The sequence below is a fragment of the Lingula anatina genome, chromosome 2 (assembly GCF_051362555.1).
Source record: "Lingula anatina isolate TDL-2025a chromosome 2, LinAna3.0, whole genome shotgun sequence".
Classification (NCBI taxonomy): Eukaryota; Metazoa; Brachiopoda; class Lingulata; order Lingulida; family Lingulidae; genus Lingula; species Lingula anatina.
Window position 1 is genome coordinate 42,682,406 of NC_141768.1, and position 22,974 is coordinate 42,705,379.

Consider the following 22,974-nt stretch of genomic DNA (forward strand, 5'->3'; position numbering starts at 1 on the left):
TTTGTGCTATTAGAAGAAACAGTGAAAAAAATTGTCATATTTTTTATTGAATAATAATATCGACATACAAATAATTTTATCAAGGCTCAGTCATTAACTTTCATTTAACTAAATGGCACATGTCAAAATTACTGAACAACATTCCCTGTCCGTTTGGTATGATACGACATAAAGTAAATTATAAACAAAAGGACAGGCGAAAAATTATTGCAAATATAAAAAGGAACATTGAAATCTCCAAGAGAAACCAAAAATAAATAAAACATCATCTAAAGCTAACAAGATTATCCCTGAGAAAATAATTTTCAAACGCACCGTCTACATACGCAACGTCAGTACGTTCGACAATTGAGTGCAAACCTGGCGGAGATAAAGCGACCAGAAAATTCAGATTGATCCAGTAGTGTAATATCACATATTAAGTGACGCACGTGTGACGAGGCTCTCGAGCAGATACCTAGTCACCTGACCTGTCATGTGACCAGCAAAACGCTCATTGACTTTCACTTCTGGATTAAGTTCGTTGGGTCGTTGCTACCGCATGAGTCCAGTGTTAGATTAATCTTTTTTCTTATAACAAAGCAGATAAGACGTTCACAGGAGGAATGTATTAATATCACAGATATATGAGACCGTTTATACATATTTTGGTTATGTAACAGGTAACATTAATTCTTTCCTATATTTGTGAAATATCTTTTATGCTTCGCACTAATTTAAATCGATGCTGATGGTAGAAAAATTTTATAAAGCTTGGTTATAAACATCTCCCTGAATCAACGGCTTTAAATTTGTAGTATAGAAATATTAACTTCCCAAGCAGGGCATCGTTCACACCTCAGTTACCCTGCACTGATGAAAAACTATTAGTATTCTCGAGATCAAGTAACTAATTGATAAGATATTGTTTCACCATAATTCTTTTCAATGTAGCCTTTTAAATACTGGATACATGCTATGGCTCCTTGCTGAAAAGAAAAAAATTCATAAAAATCAAGGGCCTTGCTTTACAATGTTTTTGTCTATTGAATTGCTGTTATCGATTAATTTGACTTTCAGACTAGTTTCTGTTCAATTAAGGCAATTTGTATGAAATTAAGTCTCTTTAAAGTTGCAAAAATATGAAAAGGCAATTTGTTACACCGATAAAACAAGGTGATGCAATGTTTGTGAGGACATTTGCAATGCCAGTGGATTCAATTCAACAGATCAACTTACACGTATAAGAAATTCTTTGTCCTCAGTTTCCATGTAAAAATCGGTTGTTTGGACGTAATCTGTGTTGATACCAATCGTGCGCTCATCATCGTTAGTCTAAACAATAAACAAACAAAAAAATACATTAATACGTTTCCAAGGCATTTCATCGTTGAACAATTTCATAATTTTCAATTTTTTGTATAAAACGTTTCCTTCATATATTTACAATATATTTATTTTAAAGGCAATTTAAGCGCATGTGCGGAGAGTCATATCATTGATGAGAAGTAACAAACACAAAAATACATAATTTAAATCAATTAGTCTTAAAGAACCCATTAAATGATATACATGAATATCCTTGCCAAAGAGAGAAAAGAAAATGATTTTCTTTCAACTAAATCAAGAGATAGGCCTAATTTATCTTACCTTCATATATAGTTGCTTCACGTTGATTTCTACTGTGTCTAGCACAGACGTGAGGAAATCCCCGAAGGTATTCACGTCTCTCATTGAAAGCTTCTGAACGTAGCACATAAACGCCACGCTGCGACGCTCGATGAAATACAAGAATTCTTGCCAATTTATCTGAAATGTGAAATGTGAACAGTAATAAATAATACCAAGAGTAACATTTATAATTGGTATTAAAAACAAATCCACTAGCATTACCCTCAGGTTGTTTTGAAATTTTATCCCCCTTCTGTTAAGTGGTTAAAAATGTTAAGTGGTTCAAAAATGACCCAGTCACAGTGCTCCGTTACTTTTCAAGTTTACAGGTGTTAGCACACATCTTCAAGAAATCCTTAGACGTAGCTATACTTCTGAATGAATGTTCAAATCAGACAAATACCACCAGGGTTTTATTAGAATATACAACATAGTCCAAAACATGCTGGATGTGCTGAATAAATAAATAAATAAATAAATAAATGAATGAATAACCGTTACACCATCATGAGGGATCCGTTCCTACGATCAGATGTTAACAAAAAATAAAATATTCAGTGAAAATTCCCCGGACTTATTTTACAAATTTTCAAATTCAGTGATCCTGATTGCATGACTGGAATTTTATAGAACTCCCTACCCTTGCAGGGCGAACGCACGAGTTGCGTTGCACGGGAGGGTAGGGAGGTATGGAGTGCATTGTGGTGGTTAAATAGTAGTTTTCACATTCTTATAACATATACCCCCATAAAACATATCTGGTACAGCCATATTCTCCGTCTGGCATTTTTGTACTGTACTGTCTGTGGCGCAACACCATTGTCAATTCCACGATATCAGATCTGGAGTAGTCATCTGATGAATCTGGGTCAATTTCGTCTGATTGTTGGGAACAATTAGTACTTCTCGGGATGCGTTTTCACTTGATATAAAATCAAAGCTTTATTGTCAACTTCTGCACTCTTGATGTCTTCACAGAAGACTTCAAACACAGTCCTTATTTGTCTTATGTTCACGTAATAATAATAAAGCTATGTGTGAGATAATACACTGTCATCCGAGCGGTATAAGCCATATAACACCTCGAGCGTCCCCCCCCCCCTTTTTTTTTTAGGGACTCTACGCAGAAATGTCGAGAGAAGCGAGATATTTCTGGGTAGCAGCTCGAGGCTGCCCTCCGTCTTTACCGGGACAGGCTTCAGTGATCAGCATATCGTCACGGTCACATCCATAGGTATGTATATAAATTGCGAAAAAAGAAATGACCTGCCAATGTCGCCTGAATATCTTACACTCTGACATGGAGCACCATTGCTGCCTGATGGTAAAAAAAAGAACCCAGTTCGTCCAGTTTACAGATAACGTCACGTTTTCCACAAAGTTTTTAAGATTGGTTCTAAGTGTGCCGTGTATAGGGCCCTAAGTATAAGCAAATATGAAATACCAGAATGAGCTTCAGTTGGGGTGGAATAAATGACCCAATTAAGAACTTGATAATAAACTGTCACCATGTGCAGCTACGCATGCGTTAAATTCCGGATACATCACGAGTGTTAATAAAACGAAAGTAGTATTTCCACCAGCATATTCTACTTCAAAATTCTCGGATTTTTGGTCGTTGTCTGGCGTTTTAACATCGGCGAGGGGGGCACAACAGGGTATGTTCAAACTGTGAAACCCGTGTGATTGATTGATCATGGGCAGTGATTCGGAGAAGTGGCGTAGAGAGGGGAACAAGCTGTACATGTCAGCCACACAAGGCGGACTAAGTCCCGTTCTCAAAAAAGAAAGGTTTAAAAACGCCATTATAAAATTCAACAAAGCTCTTCAAACTGCAGAGACAAGAAATGATCGCTCTTCTGCACATAAAAATATTGGGATGGCGTCATGGCGTTTGGCTCAAGTTATACAGCTACGAAATGAAGGGCCTAAACTTGTGGAATTTTATTTCACAGAGGCACTTAAGCACATGAGTAATGCATTGGAAGAAGCCGGAACATCTCGAGGTCTCGACTGGTCCACCCAAACTAATGAATACCTACAAGATTGCCTCCAGGGCGTTATTAATGACGCTGCAGAGATGGGGTTGTGTCGTGAACGCGTGGACGCTCTTCACAGGTACCTGGGTGTCATTTCGCGCGACCTGCCTGTCCGAGTGACTGGACTTCTAGAAATGACATCGGTTACGTTTCATCTCGGTGTCACGGCTCTCGAAAACGGTGACATCACAGAATGCCTGAATTACATGGCTGAATGTTACCAGCCAGTAGAAGAAACCAAAAGAGTTGCGGATGATGAAATCATGAAGGAAGTTGATGTCCTGGAAAAGGACGTTTTTATGCAGAAGTGCGTTGCTGAGTCTATTAAGGCAAGAAAAACAGGTACGCCTTGTTAGAAAATTCCACATCATTATTGCCTCCAAGCAACAACTTTCCTGATTTTGCTACAAGTTCTATTAATCCATAGGATTTTACTAAGGCGATTTTTCACCTAAAAACCGATGTACATATTTTAAATCTAACGTAATATCTGCTGTCTACTAAAGATAATATTATAACATATAGTTATACTTATATGATATAATGATATAAGACAAGGAATTATATCATTAATCTCTCCCTGTCTCTTCTCTCTCTCTCCCTCTCATACCTGGTAATATAAGCAACATTTGTTTCACTAGCCGATGACCTTCTGAATAATGTTTTAATGGAACAAGAAGAAATGAATTATGATATGATTTGGGAAGTTATTGACTGGTACAAGCAAGCTATTCTCTTGTCAAGGGAGCATGAGGTAGGTTATCAATTTTCATACATAAATATCTACATTGAGTTGATCAGCTCTGACAAACCTGATAACACATTCTTCTATTCACTTCCCTTATATGGGATATGTATATTTTTTAAACAACACATTTATCCTATACATACTGTTTAACAGAAATATGCCATACCAAATACGAACTCTTTATTGAGATGGGAACCGTTGGGGCCCTTGACCTTGACGGTTTGGGTATTATAAACGCTGTGACTTAATGTTAATTCATCTGGTTTTCTATAAATCTGAGCCTCATTTCTACTGGTTTTGAAAACTCTTTGAGGGCATTCAGAACAAGTTGGTCTGCGGACTAACAGATCCGCGGATCAAATATGGCAGACCCACATTAAGGCAGAGACGACTATTCCGCTGATTGCCCCCCCCCCCCCGCCTCTACACGCGCCGTCCTTGCAGGGGTCTAACAATTAGACCTCGGAGCCGCGATTTAATCCGTTTAATGGCACGTGGGGAGGCTAAGAGACCATCAGCGGATTAGTCGCCTCTGCTTTTATGTGGGTCGGCCATACTTGATCCGCGGATATGTTAGGCCGCATTCACATCGAGTTGAGCTATGGCTCTTCAAAGCCACGACCTAAATATGGCGGACGTACATGAAAGGAAAACCGCCTAATCTTTTAATAGTCTCTCCGCCTCTAACACGCCTCCCCAGCTTCCTGGCGAATGGAGCCGAGATTTAATGACTGTACCCCGGCAGGGACGACTCGTGGGAAGACTTTGTAGAGCCATGGCTCAACTCGATGTGAATGAGACCTTACTCCGCAGATCAGCTTGTTCAGAATGCTCTCTTTGCAATCACATTTTATGTCTTTTATCAAATAGGTGGAGATGGAAGCTATCGCACTAAGTCGATTGGGCAGTGTATACGACAAAGTTTTGAAGATAAAACTTATGGCAAAAAAGCATTTCAAGCGCTGCATGAGCCTTGTTATGGCTTTACATCCTAAAAGTTTTCATTCAGAAGGTAAATGTGACCGTGTAATTCTCTCTCTCTCTTTCTCTCTCTCTCACACACATGCGCGCGCGCGCTCGCTAACACTAATTACTACATGTACTTGTACTCTGAGGCTAAATACTACTTATATTCTGAGTTAACGTTCATTTACAGACTGGTATGTGGAATGTACAAGTGCGTTACAACGATACCAAAAAGAACAAGTGGAGCGAGAAGAAGATGTGTGGCAAAAGAAACGCGAAAAGTACTTGGAGGAACTGAGCGAAGACCTGAAAAAGTTAAAAGAGTCAGCTAATGGCCTTGCTGAATCATACCTCCGATTTATTTACAAGACGTTTCCTCCCAAGGGGGGAAATAAGAAATTAGACGAAGAAGCCCTTGACTCCGGGGAACACGACAGCATCAAGAAAGTCCTGTTGAAGGCTATACAACATTACCATCCAGATCGCCAGAAAGAGCATGGGGAACAGTGGGTTGTTCTCTGTGAGGAAATTACCAAATACCTCACTGCGAAATATGAAACTTTCAAGTAACTTAAAGATACACAGCGCAAGATTTCACAGCAAAAAAAAAAAAAAAGTGAAACAAAAACCCTAATCCCTAATTAGTAGATGTTTTTTGTCGGTAATATGGTTCAATATACATTTGTCTTTAGTCAGAATGAAATGGACAATAAATAATAAGGTTAATGTCACCCCAAGCAACAACTTTGCTGCTTTTGTTACAAACGCTATGAATCCATAGGACTTTAAATCGACTTTTTTCAACAAAAAACTGATATGCTTATATTTTAATAAATGTATCTGTCTGTCTACTTAAAATAATTTTGTAATATTATTATAGTTATTCTTTATTGACAGAAAAGAAATTTACACAATATTCCATTATGGTAACATGCGTATATTTAAAGCTTTGGTCTTTTAGTTTATAATTTTTAGTTAATTTTAAAATACCTTATGATTTTATTATTTAAGACACATTGTAAAACTTCAACCTTTAGGTTGCAATTTTAGCAAATAAATTATTATTATTATAAAATTATTATTATTAATTAATTAATTAAACTCATTTAAAACGCCACCTACCGATCCGTCTTTATTTGTGTCCATATCTTGGAAGATCTGGTCCACGCTGTACGTCTTACCGAACAGCACTGTGGCATCGTGCTCGGTGAATATGCCCTGGAAAGAGGCGAGTGACGCATTGAATAATAAAGGCAGTAAGAATTTAAATCGCGTTTAAAAAATATATATTATTTTGCTTTCAATTATCTAATGCATTATTATAACGGATTCATTATCATCATTGCTATTATTCTGAAAAAATGCTAGCACCATTATACATGTATGATATTCTGAAATGGGTAGAGTCGAATCGAGATTAATATTAGTTATTACGCCTAACAAAGGACGTTTGAGTAATCCCTGTATATGGTTTTACCCACATAACCCCCTTAACGCAATCTTTATTTTCCTTTACATTTTGCAGCGCTTTCCTTAGTTCGTCTTTATCTATGGCGTCGTTCCCGTCTTTATCGCACTCGCGGAGGGCTTGCCAAAAGTGCATGGCAGCCTCAAATATTCGGTTCCTTTTTCTCTCCGTCTTCAGATATTGATCTACGATGGGACCATTGAATCTAAAAGGGAATATTGATTGTAATAAAAGAAAGAATGTTAACATCAAAGTCAGACCCTAACAAGCTCTTGTCTTTGATTTATTCACTTCATCAACCATGCATTGCCGAAATCGTTTGTAAATTAAAAAGTTAAAGAGGTAAGTACTTGGGAATGTCACGATACACTCAAGTAGCCAGAAAGTTTTCTGCCAAGTGCACAGTGGAATAGGTTTATTGTGTGTGTGAATGGATGGAGCTTCTCCGTCCGCAATCACAACTTTTATTTGACAAAGAATGAGATGATTAATTACCGACAAGTAAATGTAATTAAAAATGTATTGTATTGCTTTGAAAAGTTTATTTTTAAATAAAACACTTACTTGGCCAGTTTTGTATCTGGTCGGGGGTTTTCAAAGTAAAACTCCGCTTTACCGTCATCGTCTAGTTTTGTCAGTCTGTTTTCAAACTGATTCTTCATGAACTCCACTTCGTTACCAGAATACTGAGGAAAATGAGGATAAAGCGATAGTTATAATTTTACTTTTTTCTCCATTTTCTTTCACTTCAAATTGGAAACTTGAATGTTGTATATAATGTTGCATTTGCCACGACGTGCAGTGATGCATTGCATTGCAATGTGATGCAATATGTCCAATTTGTCAAATGATGTTGTATTTGCTATAATGTTCGGATGTTGCCAAGACATGTAAATTAAACGGTTTCTACATCATCCCTTGCGTTAACATAATGATTGTCAAAGTTACTTACAAGCATCATCCCTAGTGTTTTAGTATTGTGTCCTCCAAACATAAAATGCTGATTTGTCGCTTTGTGTTTTGTGCTAATATCAAGACGCTTCAAGAAGGAGTCTTTGGGTTTCATAGACAAAAACCAACCTGAAAACGCATAAGAAGTATATATGAGAGTCAAAATACTGATGATGATGCACTGTGTCCGTTTTATTCGTCCAAAAGTCGTATAAACGTGTTTCCGCTGCATTCTTTTTTTCAGTTGAATCTAGTGGCAAGGGACCTTAGGGCTTGGAGTTTTTGTAATCACTTTTATTAATTTTTCATTCGTGTTTACAAAACATCCACTCCTTTGTGGTCAATTCTCAGTTTACTGCGTAGATGGTTGCAGTACCGGCCTGCAAGGATTTTATTTTAAAGTATTAAGAGCTGGAAGGAGCGGTCGTTGGCGAGGGCCTACACATGAAAGTTGTACTCTTTCAACAAATGCACTAGAAAAAACTAACGCGTGCACTTGTTGATTCCTTCCATCAGATCAATATACTACTAAAAAACGACACCTTAAGTGCTGATGCTGATTTTAATTTACGTATAAAAATACTACCAAATGTACATCATCTCCACGATACTCCGACAAAAAAATGGTCACTTACCATCAAATACATGTACGGGATAATTACACAGCAACCCACCGTCGACGTAAACGTACGTGGTTCCATGTCGCTCAAGTTTAACTGGTTGGAATACACCTGTGAAGTGTAAATGTTCTTAAAAAAAGGTTCCATCTAGTCTATCTTATATAATATATGACAATATCATATCGCTTTTTATTTTTGCTATCTGTGTCGTATGTGTAATTACTTACGTACTCGCCAAGTGTAAGACGTACATGTACATCTTGTAAACGCACATTTATTTCGCGTTAAAACTAATAATGAATAAATAAATAATTAAGTCACAATGATACTAAAATCAAAGCAATAGATGAATGAATACCCAATCGTATGAGCACAAATATGTAAGACAACAAGCCCAGGCACACGACGTTATTTCGACGTCATGTAAGGGATGCCCATTTTAACGTCACAATATCGATTCAGTGTCGTCCTGCCATCAGAGTGACGTTACGAGTTGCTGACGGGACATGAAAGCCTCTTACCCGGTAAAGACATGGACATTCTCACAGCCAGCGCAATGGACACGTCTGGGGTGGTCTTAGGATGGAAGTATTCTGCCGACATTGTGGTGATGTTGGTGCAGACGACACATAATTCCTTATCAAACTCTTGATAAAGCTGAAATAAGAATAAAGAAAAAATTTAATAAAATAGGAAGGACGAAAGAAAATAAGTGTAGCACCGGCATTTCTTGGTGTCTGATGGAAACCCCCACAATGCCGCTGCGTTAGGTCTTTCTCAATAATGTAAAGCGTTCCATTTTGCAATAAGGGTTATTTTCCAGGTGAAGAAAAAGCCAGTTTTAGCCCTTTGCTAATTAAAAGGAATGTTACTAGTTTGAAAAACCTTGCTAACCTCTTCGAATGTAAGGTGTGGGCGTCCAGTTGCCTGCTCCACATAGGACTCTAGCGTCTGGTGCAGTTTCTTCCCCGGATGCCAGCCATGATGGTAGAATAGATTGTACAGCAAGCCCAGCCTGCCGCTGCGTGAATCTAGGTATAACAGGGAAATCGTGTATTTCCGACATTGACGGTGCTGCCTTTCATGTTATTTTACATTTGCTGGCAGTAGCATATCTTAACAAATTTCTGTAGGCGCTGTTTTTAGTAATGAACTTTGTATCCAACAAGTGAAGTCGGCTATTTCCGAGATATGTGCGTGCGATTTTTATCAGTTTTGTACTAACTTTTCTTGCTATTACATGTAGAAACAATTTTATCAAAAACTGCCAAAATGAAACTGTAAGAGGACATTTTTCTATTCTAAAAGACTTTTTATTTATTCTTTTTCATATGACATAAAATGTATACTGGACGCTGCCTCGAAAAATCTGCTTACCCATAAAATTGTCCGCCGAAATATCTCTTTTCATCATGAAAATGATTTCGTCTCCACTATATCCAAGAGCAACAAGTAAGGCTACGGCAGCCCCAGCACTACTTCCAGCAAAACGTTTGCATTTCCACAGAACTCCAATCTTCTCTAATATCTAGGAGAGTTAAAATCTACATTTAATTATTCCGCGGGACAAATTATTGAAATTTGAAACCAGCAGGGCTATTTAGCCCATCTTATAATTTCTTATAACTTCTAATCGCACTAACCCCAATATATATGCACTATATGATAACTTTCACTTTTATATAAACCCTTAATTATTATTGTGGCTATAATGCAAGGGCTTTTTGACTTTTTTGAGCGGCTGATGCTTTTCTTTAAAATGAACAAGTGCATGATGGTACATGTACGTGTAGGGGGAAACAGAAGACCGAAAAACAGACCACTTGTTACCTTAACTGCTCCTCCATACGCAATTCCTTTATTCCCTCCTCCCTCGAAGGCAAGGTTTTCAAAATCAAAGTCATACTTTTTCAATATTTTTATGATTGACTCATACTCTTCGAAAAGTTTTGATTTCCTCTTTTTCGTTCCGTTCTGAAGTGTCAAAGAGACACCCCAGTTTTCGTCGCTGCTGGAACCCAAACGGACTGGAATACGTGGATCAACTCGCTGGGGACGTCTGAAAATAGGAAAAATATACCCAGGAATAAGATGGGACATAGAGTATACATAGGTATATTGGGTCCATAAACAGACCAAACATTATTACTTCATTTTTAAATTTTTCTTAAAAGAAAAATAAGGAAAGTTGCGGGGAGATCGATTAGTAGACCATCGCTCTAGGATGCTAAACAATAGATTTGTATGCAGTAGTACCGGAGGAAGTTAGATCCAGGCCCAGAGACATCAATTAACCTACATATTTTTCTTTCTAGTGCATGTGGTTATATCATACAATAGCACTATGCAGGAAGACCCTAGTGGTATTGGCAAACAGAGTTATTCAGGTGGTCAAATGCACCTGTTATGCAGCATATAAGACAGTCTGACAGTAAAGCAGATAAATATGTCAAAAATAGACAAATGGGTCTAATATATTATATTACATAATTAGCTCTTATGCCCGTCGTCAGCTCAGCACTATTCCACCAATCCAACAAAGCTGAGCAATAATCATAAACAAATGATATTTATGATAACTAAAGCTGACAACTATGGATATCCAAAAGTTATCCGTGGTGATTTGGGCCACAGTACGTCGAGTGACAACGTGTACAATGGACGGTCGCTGCAACAAAGATAAGTATACCTTCCCTAGGACACATTAGCATTCCGGCACAAACCCAAAGCACCCAATATATTGCATAATGGGAGTACACAGTCAAATTATGGGATAGGTCAGATATAAATATCACTCTCGGAAGTTTTCATGCTGAACTTGATCAAGACAGATTCACGGCTGTGAAACTCGCCCACTGTCTCTCGGTACTTTGTACGCAAAGGAAGCAAACCGCGTGTGTGTGTGTGTGTGTGTGTGTGTGTGAGAGAGAGAGAGAGAGAGAGAGAGAGAGAGAGAGAGAGCATTCAGAAAAAAATAGCATGGGGGGTGGGTGAATTCGCCATAGCCCCCATACTTCCTTCGCTTACGAATGAAGTATTTGCAAAGAGTGGAGGCTAAAGGCCTTCATTTCACCCGGCCACATGTTTGTGCATTGTAGCCAATGTCGTAGGTAAGTAAAAATTCTGTAGTATTTTCCCAGGATCGGTCATTATCCTTCAGATCCTGTCTCCTCGGTGCAACTCAAATAGAGGGCCTACAACGATCTAAAACTATCCCTCTGCGACCACAGTGCCACAAAACAATTTATGCACAAACTGAAGGCCAAACGAAGAGTATATATGGGGCTTATGTGTGCACATAGCCAGAACAACGCATCTTGGCCTGCCTGCATGACTCGGTATTTGACACTTCTCGGTCAACACATTTAATTCGACTGGCGTATTCAATAAGAGCGTAATAATATATGGCACTCTTTATTCAGAATTATCTCAGATGATAACAATTCTGAGTCTTGACTCGGTGGGTGTGTCCTATTGCTATAGCTGTGTTTTTGTCATCATTGATTAATAAAAAAGGGCTTAATCATACTTGTAACAAAAGAAAATAGGTTAACCATGGACTACGCATCTTAACCTTGAGGTACACCCCAAGAGCACAAACGGGGCTTAATTCATGTAGAAACCCGATACCTGGGCCAGTCCCGACCAGTCCATGTGTTGTACCTCCCACTGATGATATTTATTGCTCACATAAGCAACAATGATAACAACCGTCCACTACTGGTGTGTTATACAAATATAAACAGCTCCACAAGTCCGCTGCTCTGTGGGTGGAGTGTAAATATGGTCTACGGCCAGTAGACGTGGTAATCAATATAAGAGATTTTATACCTAGTTAATGGTGGTTAACACTTATGTAGGCTATTCTTTACAAGATCGTGTGTACGGGTCTTTAACTAAATCATGACGGTGTGGTGTTGTTCTTCACACAACGAGTTACCTGAGGTCGTGCCTAAACTGTCGACATATTCAACTACATACCTCCATAAACTTGTGACTATTCCTCGTACCAATTCGAACAAACACGGCACCAATACAATCATTGTTCATATGGCGTACAGTCCAGCGTGGTCAACTTTATGTGAGTGACCACCTTTCAGTTCCACGGCGTCTCCTGCGTGTCCGTTTCACTCGTGTCTCCACATAACAGGTCATACAGGTTAATAAAGAGACTGACGGCCCGATTGATCCCTCAGGAATCGATCGATTACGCAGGTTCGATCCATACTCCTACATCATTCACACAGTAGCCGGAGTCAATTTAACCGCTTATCATTCAGTTCAGTAGCCGCACCTGTGGTGAACAATTCTTCTGTCCGAACGGTCTATACACATTCAAATGTTAACATGTATGCGATGCCATTAATAACTGAGAGAGGTCGGCAACGCGCGTAGTGTCCGAGTGTTTACTTTGTGGCCGCATCTGCTATATCTGGGTCACGCCAGGTAATCGTAGTCAAGGGAGGCCTCGCAGTGACCACTCTGGCGTCACCACGCAATGTAAATCGTGAGTTCCAGTGGGGTTGTTACCTGAACTAGCACTTATAGGTTAAGAAAAGTAATTTTTTACTTGAAAAGAACATCGCAGAAACAAGACCAAAAGATATGGTTTATGACCATGGCTATATTCTCTCCTCCATCCTCAAAGTAAAACAGAATATAAATAAATAATGAACTGTGTAATTAGCTTACAGGATGTCATGCCAAACTCGCATCAAATTATTTCCACGAGTGGATAATATACCAGTAGTTCTGAACATGTAATATGGTAGATATCTGGTATATGTTTACGGTACAAATTTATAGTATCTCATTTTTGATTTATGAAACACTCTCATAATGCAGATTAATTGAGACTGGTGAACTATTGTAATTTTCTTAACAGTTGTAGATAGGGTATACCTTGGCTATAAGGTAAAGTAGTGAATTTTCCAAAAAATTTTTTTGATATATAAATCTAACGCGCTTGGTATCTCTTTAAATGATTTCAGTATTTGATTCAAGCAATGAGGTACATTATTGTTCCCAGTGACTAAAGCACAATTTTCATAAACCTCATTCTCTCTCATCTAACACAATCGCATTGAGACCATCACCCTTGAGAACTTGTTATAATGTAGGATAGGTCATTGTTTTTTGTCGCTCATCTCCGCTATCGCACTGAATAATGTTATTTTTCAATACGATAGCAATGGTTTGATACATATGCTCTTTATCCTTATCCATTCAAGGAACACCAAGTTAGAAAAATAATAATAATTAACAAACGTAATATTTTCCTTAAAGAATTAAATGTTAATAAAATCTTTTTTTCGCATTTGCCACTTATAATACGAAACACTAATGTACAAATGACGGCAGAAACACAAGAGGATTAAACAATAAAAAATGCGTTTGGTCAAATGAAAACCATCAGAACCCATATCAATAGAAACAAGAAAGAGACTCAAACAATACTTCATAGATCCTATAGCAATAAACGGGTGCGTAACATGCTCATCAATAAGAAAGTAAAGAAGAAACTTTCGGTAGAGATGTGGTTCTTGAGAAGGATAATGCGTGTACATGGACAGTCAAGAGAGAAGACATGAAACTGTCTGATCACAAAGGAATCAAATTACCTACCAACCGCACCCTCCTAGATAAAATCAGAAAAAGAAAAGTCACTTTTTATAACACAAAATGTGAATACGTGGCATAAAATAACTGGTAACATCGGGAAATTTGGACGGAATAAGTAACACAAGAAGACAAAAATAGCAGACAACTGTTCTCAGTGGATGGAACATATTCAGATGATAGACATGCTGAGAGGTTTAGGTGTGAGTTACCAGGACAAGCTTGATGTAAGATGAAAGAGGTGTGGAAGGGATGAGATGAAACACAGCACATGATGCATGATGAAATGGAAGGCGCAAAACAAAAATTTTCTCGAATTTTCTCCACTTCATTTAAACACAACATGATACAATTATATGAAAATTACATTTGCTCTCTAAGAATAAGGATTCGATTCGGCTATTGAACCATAGAGACCATCAAAGATAATTTCAGTTTGTTACATTTACCATGCTGTGTTGTTTGTCTGCAGCTAAAAATTGTGAAGCCCACATACGGTAAAAACCTATGAAAGAAAATAAAAGACAGTGAGAGAATGAGATGTGTCATTTAGTTATTTTTATCTCGGAGTTCACGTGCCATTTACTTCTCCCCCAAGACTAGTGACATACAAACATGGAGGACCTGATTAACATTAATCATATGATTACGTTGTCATTTCATGAGCAGGCACATGCATGCAACTTCTTTATCTGGTAAGCTGTTGCCCCCACAGTACTAGTCCCACGTACAGAGGTGGACGGGATGAAAATCTAATTTTACTTTGCTAAGGCGCTCAAAGGAAAAAAAGCAAAACATGGATAATAACAATTAGGCCTACTATCACGGGGCTCGTTACAATAAGTGTCATTCTTTTCAAACAGGTAACCTGCTTCTGTCGCGTTACCTTAATTGCCATTTCTTTGTCAGTGTTTACTATGCTTCTTCTTTAACTCACCTGAGATCAGGTGACGTCACCCCCACCCACCTGCCATATTCAAAGCCGCAGCGCATTCCCGGCTTAATACGCATGCGTCACAGTTAACACTTTCAAACTGTCATGCCTGTGATAGCTATTAATAGGCGGGATTAAGTGGAACAGTCGCGGATCTAATACATATCGGTCAGATACTTCCAATATTCAAAGGTAAGATATGGTGATTATGAAGTGAAAGTTTTTAAAAATGTGCTCGTAAAGACGACAAGACGAAGTTCTGCGTCACCAGGTGTGCCTCTGCCGTTTTACCTGTAGCTTACAGGTGAATGGTAATGGCCGAGCTCAGTTGTTGATAAGGCGGGCACAGGATGTAGGATATTCATAGCAAAGGTCGCATAGAATAGTTTATTTCTAATTGTTTCTTTAAAACTTGTTCAGGGATTGATTCTAAGGTCACTTAATACCCTACCCTAACCTGAACCAGGTATGTCAGAACGACATTAAATGTAGATCACGTGATCCTTAAATAGTTGCTTGGCTGAGTAATATCAAATATGGTTGACCATTTGACCTGATTTGCCACTCCAGGTGTGTTAACGCCACGAGACATAAGCAAAGATGAGCACCAGCGGGACCAGCACGCCCAGGAGGGCCCCTAGTATGGACAGGTCAATCCATAGCGTCGGAGGAACGCGTTCACTTCACAGTGTGGCCAGTACAACCCACCCGGTGCCGTATGTTAGTGACAATTTCTTGGATAAACTTAACGCGGCGGCGTTTGGAGCTGGAAAGACGTTTTGCATGTACGCAATAGTCGCAGCTATTTTCTGTACCCTCTTTTTCATCACCGGAGTCACCCTCCTAGGAATGTTTCTCACTGGATACCTCTTTAACTTCACACTGGAGTGGGTCATCGCAGTCTTCTTCGTGCTCTTCGCCGTCTCATTAGCATTAGTCATCTATTTTTACTCCAAAGCCAGAGTTAAAAGTTCGTCGGGAAGAAGAAACGTCAAGGTAAATATAATACACTTGATTTTCATCACCACTTTGACGTATTTTGAAGTGGTCAACTTTTATTGCACGTCACACCCATATCGCACAGGTCATAAGTACCTCGTACAAATAGTGTGTATATACATATTCTCCATTTTATCAGCGCAGGTGTCAAAATAGTTGCTAGTGTGTATTAACTAATTATTTAATCTCGCGACCCATATAGTACGACTTTCTGGTCCTTTGAGCATGACCTGACATTAATGTGACTTGAAATAACCTGACGACAACAATATGTATGTGTCCCCAGTGTACGTGAGCCCCTTCCTGAATGTTATTGGCTTAGTGTCTGTGCTTTTAGCATGCAACTAGAATCCCGTTTGAATAAAATAAATACTGTACAAAGTATGTCCAAATTTGAACACACACACACAAACACACACACACAGAGAGAGAGAGAGAGAGAGAGAGAGAGAGAGAGAGATTGACAGGTTTGTAGTTGATATATAGGTGCTGAGTTACAGACTTTGGATAACATTTTACTTTGGGTTATATTACATATTTTTTGTTTAACCCTTTAAATCATATTAAATGTGGTACTCCATTGTGTTTCACAAAAGTTAATATGGCTCTGTTGGAACTGTGGAAACTGCCAATACTTAAGAATTTCAATGAAGGCAGTGGCACAGAAACATATAATTATTATTATAAAGATAAAGATTAGGACTGACCTAGCTGTTAATCCTGGCAATTTATAAAGGACATAGACTGCTGAATTTCCTCTGTGTATATTTCTTATCGATTAATCTAATTAATGCAAAACATTCTGTGTATTTAATGACATAGATATATAAGACATGTCGGCCATCACGAAAGTCTACATAGACCTGGTTATAAACGTTGACCACAGTAGCAACGCATTCGGCCCCATTGTCTCCCTGATATTTGTATAGTATGATATGGCAAGGACCATTCATTATAAAGCCAGACGGAAAAGTCACCAGATTAAATTGATGGGCTAGTGGTCAACGCCCGCGGTTTTATAACAGATAAGGTGTGTGTTTCATCCCTGTGTATTCAATGGGCGCAGTGATAACATTCCGAGTCTTAGTCTCTTCACACTAACAAAAAGATAGGGCGGTGAACGAATGGCAGTTGTCCTACATGCATTCATAATAACATCACAAACGTGTTGTATAATTTTTTTTACCGATCATTTACCATAAAACCCAGTGAAGAAATCTTGGAATAAGTAGAGATATAGACATATACCTGACTGATTATTGCCTTGAAAACTTGCGACGTAAAAATAATTGTTTTATGAGAACCACAATAGAGGTCGAAAGCAAATAGAGCACGGTACTCTGAATATCAGAATACCGACAGTGACTTTGCTCTGTACATTATGAACTTGTGATTACCGACAGCTGTGCGACAGCTCAAGACATACATGCAGAAGAGAGTTTCCATTTTTTACTCTGAAACTCAGGGTAGGCATGTAGATTTTAGCGAGATTTTAGTGGGCCGAGGGAGCGTATTGGGCCTGTGATTCATTTGGTGTGTTGTACATTAGGTGGGGTAAGGGCGAGGGGCAGAAGGAATGCTGCCTACACCACCCAAAACTGAATCATTTCACCGAGATTCAGGTATTGGACATCTGCTATCATTGGGAAGACTGAAAATTAATAAATGATATCTAATATTCGTCCTACCTACTTTCAATTTCTCTTACTTGGGCCTACCTACGATTGTCGAAAATCCCTCTGCTCCTTCTCATCGACAAAACAAAATGAAGGCGTAATTTATATGGCATGATAGAAGTAAACAATAATTCACCAGGCAAATCCATGTAACTTACAGGTACCTTTAAAATGGGACATATCTACATGTTTTCACCCTGTTTTTTGCTTTACAAAAAATGAAAATGAACTGCGTAAGAGCTGTCACAACTGCCCTCTTTACTATACAGTGTTTAAATGTAAACGAATGATTATACAGTCAGTACTACAGCGTGAGAACTGAATTTGAAATTGTAATTAATGTGACGGGTAAGCTTATTTGAATTAGGAAAAAATCGTTGTTGACCCACGCTCATAAATCAGGTGTTAATTTGCCTGAAAAGATCGTTATGACGGTTGAACATAAAATTTTGAGATTCTCTGTATGGATTCGACCAATAGCCTATATTTCAATATCCCAAAACCTGTACTATTTCATAATATGGAAAGGCCTTGGCTGTCGGGTGGTTAACGGAGAAGTTTGATTATAATTTGATTTCATTTCAACTTTTCTTATCGAAATGAAAAGTTAAATATCACCTAAGCCGGCTGTGCAGTGATACTACTTTAAAATGGGGAAATGATCATACTTCCTTACTATTTAAAATCCCCACTCCTTACACCATTTGTAATTGTATATGAGGTAACAGTGACTGTTTGCCATCATTGACATTTTCTGCTTTTTTTTAACCGTGAAAATTCATTTCACGACAACGGTCGTTTAAATGAGAAACATGAATCTACTTATGGCATAAATGGAGATAAAGAGTAAAAGAAGTTTTAGGCATCAATGGTTTTGTTTTATGGCCCTTATCGGAAGACGTAAAACCATACATCCGTGATGAAATCAACGACAATATGCTGGAATGACTTGCAATTGAGAGTCAACTTTTAGGCCTGCCTGTGTCTTTGTGAGACCACCCTTAGCATACAAGACACTTGGAGATATCCTGGACTTTCTTTAAGCACAGGCCCAGTCACACATAAGAACTTTTGAACCAGAATGTGTAACTAACTGAAGACCGAAACATATAGTCTGTGTTTTCCAAATTTTAATTGATACCTAGCCTTTTAAAGTCAGTAAAGTGAGAAATGATAATTGTTTTAGGCGATGGGTGCTTTATTTCAGTGAACTATTACTAATTCGTCACAGTTCGCAATAAACGAAAGTCGTCTGTTTGAGAGTGATGACCAGCTTTCGACATTAGTTATTTTATGACACAGACCACAGCAAAAGTCACCTTCAAGTGAAACGGACAAATCTCCATGTTGTGCAATAACTCTAACATCGATATCTTAGATAAGAACAAAAGGTCAGAGATATTGGATCAGCCTATTTGAAAAGTTCTATAAATAAGGCGTCTTCTAGGCTTATCAGCTTTCAGCTTGTATGAGTTTTATTGGTCAGAATGGCGTCTGACTTAATATGGATTTGAAAAAAAAATTGTTTCTTGAATGTAGAGTATCATTATTTTAGTGTTTCAAAGTCATACTATGACACGCGCGTAATGAAACTTATCTAAGGAAAGGGTTTAAGTCCAAGTGCCCAGAATAATTATATATAAAAGAATAATCAAGTTCTTTCACCAGTGAAAAGTGATCTTCACTGAATATTTAAATCATCCCTCAAGAATATAATCAAGGTTTAATAAACGACGTTGCACCGGAGCTGCCTGCAGATAACACGATCGCGCCGATGCATTGTGTGTTGCATCAAATAAAATCCAAGAGTTATTTACAAATTCACAAAAGCAAGCATTCCATAAATAGAAACAGGGTTCACTTAACTGTAAAAAGAAATAAGCTCAACACATAAAGTCTTTGTCGAAAGAAGTGGGGCATAATGTTTAATATATACTTTGGGGTATGCATGTACATCGTAAACATTTGGGTTGTTTTGTGGTTTCTTTATAAACTATTTTCGTGTGCAATGCCTGAAATCACAAATGCTTTCGACAAAGAGCATTTTACATGTTCAAAACATATTTTGAATAATAAGGTATTTATTCAGTAACTGTGTTTGTTTAATTTCAGTTCCGTGCCGCGGGAGATCACCAAGTTTCCGTTGTCAACGTTGGGTATGAAAACGACACTCAAAAAGACGAGTAAGTACAACTGATCTTTTACAAAAAATAATGTTCAGCTTAATGCTGTTTCTAACTAAAATATTAGTTTCCTAAAGATCAACTTTGATCATTTTTAACTTCAGAGAGAATTTTTGAATTTACAACGTTCTTATTGTTTTGATCTGATCAAAAGAATCATTGTTTTGTATTACTGTTAACTGTGATCAGTAACCAACACCTTGAGTCGAGAAGGAAACTAATAACTCACCTTTTATCAGTATACTCATTTACTGGAACTTGAAGAGACACGCAGATACCCGAAACTCAAGTTGAAACCAAATGCACAACAATTTAATTTATTTCGTGTTTCAGTGATTTGGTGTCAGGGAAAGTGACTAATAAAGCCGTTCTACACGTGGACGCCCCATACGAACAGAAGAGAGCTCAAAAGTATCGCAAGGCCGGCCAGCCAGGCTCTAGGACCAGGAGCGAGTCCAGCCAAATCAGCGGCGATTCCCTTGACCGACCGCCATCCTACCGCGAGCAAGCTATGGTGAATGCTGTATAGAAGAACAATAAATGTACAAACTGTGTCCACGGAAAACGATCAGCCCCTTACGGGGCTCTGTGTATGTGTATATGTATATACATATGAAAAGCAAGCAACAACTGAAAAACATTCCTATCACCGTATATATATATAACAAAGGAAGAAGACGATGGAAATTATTTTTGTAGTGGTTGAAATATGGCAGGTACGCCAGGATGTACTTATTTGTATATTTTGCAACATAACATAGAGTAATGGGAAAATAATAAGCAACCTCTGCGTGACATCATTTGAATGATTCGTTGTTGGAGCCTCATTTCATTATAGCAATATAACAAGATAATTCTCAGCGTCCGGCGCCTCTCTCTTGGTTCTTCGTCATTAGTGCCATAACGTTGCATTCAAGGTGTACGTCACACGGCAGTCTGTGTCATTGGCGGGTGAAGGTTTGCTATGGTTGGTGAAATATGGATTAAGATAAAGAATAATCCTATTTAGAGAGGAAAGAAACGCCACCCCTTCCCCCACCCAAGAAAAAAAAAACGTTAAATCTCCCTCTGAGGATTAAGGGATATCAAAACAAAAAGGAACGGGGACCATCGATGGCTATGTGATAGCGTTTTTCTGCAAAAGGTTCGGGTGCTTTTCAAAGACAAATATTAAATTTAAAAAATGGACGAAATGATGTAAGATACATTCTTAAAATACATGTAAGACAGGCGTCTGGTAGAATTATGATTACCACACCCATACCCTAAAGTAGACGGATCTTTTTATATCATAGTTTTAGAATTTATATTTTGATTGGGGTATATGATGATGATGTGAGAATGACTTAATTTCTCTTATTGTAAATGTGTGGTTTGAATCAGAATGTTCGGGTGAAAACATTGTCAGGGAATATGGTTGTGATTTTCCACCCTTATATAGGCATATATTGTAGATGGACGCTTCAGGTAGGCCTATTGGTTTAAACGATTGTAGTTTTTAGTGTACGCAAGTTCACAGCGCGTGCCTTTTCACTTGAGTGAATCTACCACACCTTTATGCATTACACCTATACGCAAACTTTATCTGAAATTAAGAGATTATGGACGAGTTATTATTAAGATGGTATGAAAAATAAGTAGGCCCTACAAGACTGTCGGACATTTTTTCTCCTTTCTTTTTTATTTAAACAAAAAATAGATTTTAGAACTAAAGAGGCTGTTTCGAACTTGTTTGCATTTTTTTACGAGACACGCAGTTAGAAAATCAGACGTGACACACAAAAACATGAGCAAACATATGATATGGAAAGAATGCATGACTATGTATAATATGATGACCAGCTAAGAGCGGGTCGAACTTTATCAGTGGGTGAGTAATTAAATCAACAACTGGCTATCTTTGCGTTGACTCATGCTCTCAGACCTACAGCAAGCAGGTCGTATATAAACATGGGACATGCACGATCTTTCATTATACGTCCTTTTTATGGTAACTGAACGACCAAGTGCATTTTTAATGAATTTTTGAAATTATGCCCGCTGTGCGCCAATGTCCAAAAGATACCTTAATTTGTAAATATCCTGTTACGTTTTATCTAGTTAACTCTTATGCAAAGTTTTAAAAGTTGTACTGATAGTTTTATCGTTTACATTTTGGTCAATATATCGTAGACATTTTACAGCCTTTGGGACCATATCGTAGAGTATATCTTTGCGCGAAGACTTAGCAAAAGGGGAATTTAAAAATCCCGCTGCATTGCATTTGTTTAATACAGGCAGACGATAAAATGTTTTTCCTCTGCTCTCGTGTTGTTAAAAGGGAATTGTTTATACTAATCGTTTCATATTTCTGTGTTACTTATTTCACAATATATATAAACTTATATATATATACATGAAAATCTTTTATATGATATAAGAGCTATGTAGAGATGAGGCAATAAATATGAAAATTTGGCTATTTTTGTTCAACTTTGTTAACACAGCAAAGAAGCTCTCACAGATCGCGCCCACATCCCCTTTTATATATTGAATAATTGTCTATCGTAATTATCAGTTATCTATCTACTAGTATTATCTTAATAATTTAGTAGGCCTAACAATTATCGTATTATTACACTATTTTATTATTCCACTTTTAATTCAAATCATAAAGGTCTTTTTCCCTCTTTGAAATAGGATTTCATAATGCCTAGAAACTGATCATTTAAACAAAAAATTTAAAAATGTTTATCTAAAAAACATAATGATAGGTCTACTGTTCCCCACTGCCAATTTGCGACGTTACTTGAACAGCATTTTCCAGCTGATAGTCATATATAGGAGAGTCTTTTTTAAAATCCATCCTAAGATCTAATATACCATATATCCGTTTATTAGATCTTAGATCCATCCAAACCATAGGAATTTCAATAAAAATTAAAATCTCATTCCAACATTAGACCTTATGAAAGACTTAAATTTAATCTTTAAAGCTATTTCATGGTTTAATAGGCTACTGTCCATGTTTTTGAATAGGCCTAATATAAGTGGTAGGACCTAACTGAATGTCACCCATTTGTTTGGAAAACATAACTTGACTTTTTGAAAAGAAATATAACAGCTGGTTTCTGTCCTTTTT

General features: G+C 37.7%; 3 protein-coding genes across 4 annotated transcripts; 2 read left to right on the forward strand and 1 right to left on the reverse strand.

The window, feature by feature from the left end:
• Positions 1 to 28: 28 nt before the first annotated feature.
• LOC106158540 (uncharacterized) lies at positions 29 to 15,072 on the reverse strand. Of its 2 annotated transcripts, none has more exons than XM_087004664.1 (13): positions 14,999 to 15,072; positions 10,273 to 10,501; positions 9,820 to 9,970; positions 9,337 to 9,473; positions 8,964 to 9,099; positions 8,458 to 8,553; positions 7,824 to 7,951; positions 7,436 to 7,557; positions 6,920 to 7,076; positions 6,526 to 6,621; positions 1,630 to 1,788; positions 1,219 to 1,314; positions 29 to 968 (listed from the first exon to the last, which is right to left on the reverse strand). In XM_087004664.1, the coding sequence occupies exons 1-13, from the start codon at positions 15,070 to 15,072 to the stop codon at positions 882 to 884; spliced, it is 1,668 nt and encodes a 555-aa protein (XP_086860790.1). In that variant the 3' UTR covers positions 29 to 881. The 2 variants fall into 2 exon arrangements, with proteins under 2 accessions (XP_086860790.1, XP_013390037.2); XM_013534583.3 differs by lacking the exon at positions 14,999 to 15,072 and adding an exon at positions 12,424 to 12,937.
• On the forward strand, positions 3,128 to 6,478 carry LOC106158541 (uncharacterized). Its single transcript, XM_087004665.1, has 4 exons — positions 3,128 to 4,031; positions 4,331 to 4,443; positions 5,308 to 5,449; positions 5,594 to 6,478. Exons 1-4 carry the CDS (start codon positions 3,347 to 3,349, stop codon positions 5,971 to 5,973), a joined length of 1,320 nt encoding a protein of 439 aa, XP_086860791.1. The 5' UTR covers positions 3,128 to 3,346; the 3' UTR covers positions 5,974 to 6,478.
• Positions 15,049 to 22,310, forward strand: LOC106174481 (uncharacterized). Its single transcript, XM_013556065.2, has 4 exons — positions 15,049 to 15,187; positions 15,566 to 15,991; positions 19,783 to 19,853; positions 20,187 to 22,310. The coding sequence occupies exons 2-4, from the start codon at positions 15,596 to 15,598 to the stop codon at positions 20,380 to 20,382; spliced, it is 663 nt and encodes a 220-aa protein (XP_013411519.1). The 5' UTR covers positions 15,049 to 15,187; positions 15,566 to 15,595; the 3' UTR covers positions 20,383 to 22,310.
• Positions 22,311 to 22,974: the final 664 nt, after the last annotated feature.